We start from the raw sequence: 3047 nt of genomic DNA, 5'->3' as shown, positions 1-3047 counted from the left end.
CACCATCTCCTACCCTCTCAACAGATGCCACTGTCTTCTTTCACTGAGCAGGCCTTTACCATCTCAGAGCCTCTACTCCTACTGCTCCCACCACTAGAAATGCCATTCCCACTCATCTCTACCAGGCAGGCACATCATCGACCAAGGCACTGTTCCAATGCCACTTCCTCTGGGAAGCCTCCCAGGGTTTCCCAGTGGCTCTGTCTTGGGGGCTCTCCTTGTAGCTACCCATATATTCATAATCAGTCATCGGCTTACACCATCATAGCCTCTTCCAAATCAGCCCCAAAGGTTGATTTATCTCTGATTTGTCTCTGACTCTTCTCAGCCAGGGCCAGACCAAGTTTGTCCTCATTGAACATTGAATATGTAATGAACTAGCTGGAAAAATAATATGTGAACAAAGGTTAGCCTGAAAGATGTGATTGTGATGGTTATAAGCTCTTTGAGAGAAAGAACTCTGTTTTATCCTTATTAGTTTCCCCAGTGCCTCAAATAGAGTCTGGCACATATAAAACATTTGTCCACTAAATGGAATAGCATTTCCTGAGTTTACACTGTGTGCCAAGCACTTTACACCTAGAGTCATTTAACCCATACAGCAATCCTGCAGTAATAGCAAGTGGTAAGCCTAGATTTATTTAGTTCCTAGTATGTGCCAGGCTCTGTTCTTTAGAAGACTCATCTCATTTAATTCTCACAACAAACCCAGTTTGCAGATAAGAACGCAATGCATAAGGAGGTTAAGGTATTAACATCCCCATCTTATACATGATTTGAAATTGAAGGAATCGAAGGCAGAGAGGGCATCATTTGCCACCACTTTAGGAAAAAAAGATGACAATGAGTGGGGAATTTGAACCTAGATCTTTCGGATGCCCTTGACCACCAGGCTCACCTGTTATTCTGTGAGGTTCTGTCAGTCAGATCACACTTAGGATGGCACAGACCTGGCTCTGGTTGCTTCCAAGGGCTTCCAGCTCACCCCGCCCCCCTCCCACCAATTCCTTCAGGTTTTCTGTGACATGGAGGCCAATGGAGGCGGGTGGACTCTCATCCAGCGCCGTGAGAATGGCAGCGTAAATTTCCAGCGGAACTGGAAGGATTATAAAGAGGTAACATTGCTGCCCCGTGGAGGAGTTTTTCAGCCCTGAAACCTAGTCAGAAGGCAGGTCATACACAGGATACTAGTTTACCATCAATCGTTCCTAGAAAAAAATCAGCCCACCCAAACCAACCACTTTCAATTTGCCCAATGCATATTTACTTTAGGGACTCCATCCTCTAAAATTGAACCTTCCTTTTTACAAGTTCTGACCTATACTCTAAGATAAAAATTTAACTTTATTTTTGTTTTAATTTTTAGAAGATATCGTTTAAAATTTTCAAAAAACAGAAAATAAGTAATCTCCCCCATCAACCCCTGACTGCATTGTTTAAATGAAATTCCTTGCATTTGCACACATATGTGGCTGCATCTGCAGCAGAGATTCTTCAATGTGGAGTTGCTGTCTCAAAGACCATGTTCATTCTACAAGATGAGAAATAGTGCCCTATTGTCTTCTTTTCCGTGTCTCCTTGCTGTCCATTTGATAAATATACTTAAAAATAAATACCAAATTAAGCTAGGAGTGTCCTTGAGCCAATTGGGTTTTAAAACAATCGTTAAAATAGCAAAGAGATGTAAGGTGCTCAGATGCTACACTAAAGAGAGCCAAATATTAACCATTAAGTTTATCAGCAGCTCAGCATGACTGAAATGGGTAGCGGGGCTTAGGTGTGACCCTGTCCTTGGTGCTGAATTATTGTTCTGGCCGCGGGCGTTGATAATCTTGTCAGCAGAAGACACCAGTGATTCTCAATGCTCTTAGCTTTACGTTTCTATGCTGCTGAAATTTTGCAGTGGTTTCCATGTCATTAAAGTTTCCTCTAACATTTATGCAACTGATTAAAATCTTTAATATTAAAATTGAGATTTAACATACAAGCACTAAGTGCACAGATCTTAACTGTAAGACCCAGTTAATTTTTACATATGTATACACCCATCTGACCACTATTTAGAGCTAAATATAAGACACTTCCAGCACCCCAGGTGCCCTCCTTGTGCCCCTCCTGGTCAATACTTCACCAAGGAGGTCACTATTATGACTTCTATCAACACACATTAGTTTTGCCTATTCTTGAGCTTCATAAAAATGTGATTTAGTTATTGAAAAAGGCTTTTATAGTTGCAAAAGTCTTAGTCTTTTTGCTCTAGGAGATGGAGCTCCTCTCTCCCCAGCCTGCCCACTCTGTATTTTATGAACTTGATCATTAGGCAAAATGGTTTTGGATGGGTGGCCCCAGTCCCTGAACCAGCCCAGCTCCTCCACCAGGGGCATGCCTCCCTCCTCGGCGTGCAGCCCACCCTCACTCTCCCCTCCGCCATAGGGCTTCGGTGACCCAGCTGGGGAGCACTGGCTGGGCAACGAGGTGGTACATCAGCTGACCAGCAGGGCGGCCTACTCTCTGCGTGTGGAGCTGCAAGACTGGGAAGGCAATGAGGCCTACGCCCAGTATGAGCATTTCCAGCTGGGCAGCGAGGGGCAGCTGTATAGGTGAGCTTGGGGCCCCAGCTGGTGGGTGGGCTGGGGTCCCTGGGCTAGTGGATACAGAGTCTGCACCAAGGGTCAGTCCCTGGGCGTCTCCTCTTTCTACCATCTGTCCACCATTTGGGCGCACGTCATGGGATCTGGAGGCAGCTGGTTAGCACTCAGCACCTCCTGGCCACTGGGTGGGGTGGAGAGAATGTTGCTGATGCTTCCATCCTGGGAAATAGGAAGGGGCCTTCCAAGGTCAATCCCCCCAAGGCAGTCATTTTACAGAAGCCCGGAAGGGGGTGGTGACTTCCTCAGCCTGTTCTATGCTGCAGGGCAAGGTAGAAAGGTCCCTGGGCTGGGAATCAGGAGACCTGGGCTCATTCTGTCTCTGCTTCAGCTAACTTTATGAACTTGGGTGAGTCAAGGCTCTGGCTTCTCTATACTTCTGCTTCTTAACAGCAAGAT

General features: G+C 45.7%; 1 protein-coding gene across 1 annotated transcript in view; it reads left to right on the top strand.

Moving 5' to 3' along the window:
• Positions 1–730: 730 nt before the first annotated feature.
• LOC105310477 (angiopoietin-4) overlaps positions 731–3047 on the top strand; it is a 12162-nt gene continuing 9845 nt past the window's right edge. Inside the window, exons 1-3 of the mRNA XM_011386651.2 lie at positions 731–748; positions 1014–1115; positions 2434–2600. Coding sequence (XP_011384953.1) covers positions 731–748; positions 1014–1115; positions 2434–2600 — 287 coding nt within the window. The remainder of the gene's footprint in view (positions 749–1013; positions 1116–2433; positions 2601–3047) is intronic.

Source organism: Pteropus vampyrus, unplaced genomic scaffold (assembly GCF_000151845.1).
Source record: "Pteropus vampyrus isolate Shadow unplaced genomic scaffold, Pvam_2.0 Scaffold4280, whole genome shotgun sequence".
Lineage (NCBI taxonomy): Eukaryota > Metazoa > Chordata > Mammalia > Chiroptera > Pteropodidae > Pteropus > Pteropus vampyrus.
The sequence above is the reverse complement of the archived record's forward strand: the minus strand, read 5'-3'. Positions and strand labels throughout refer to the sequence as shown.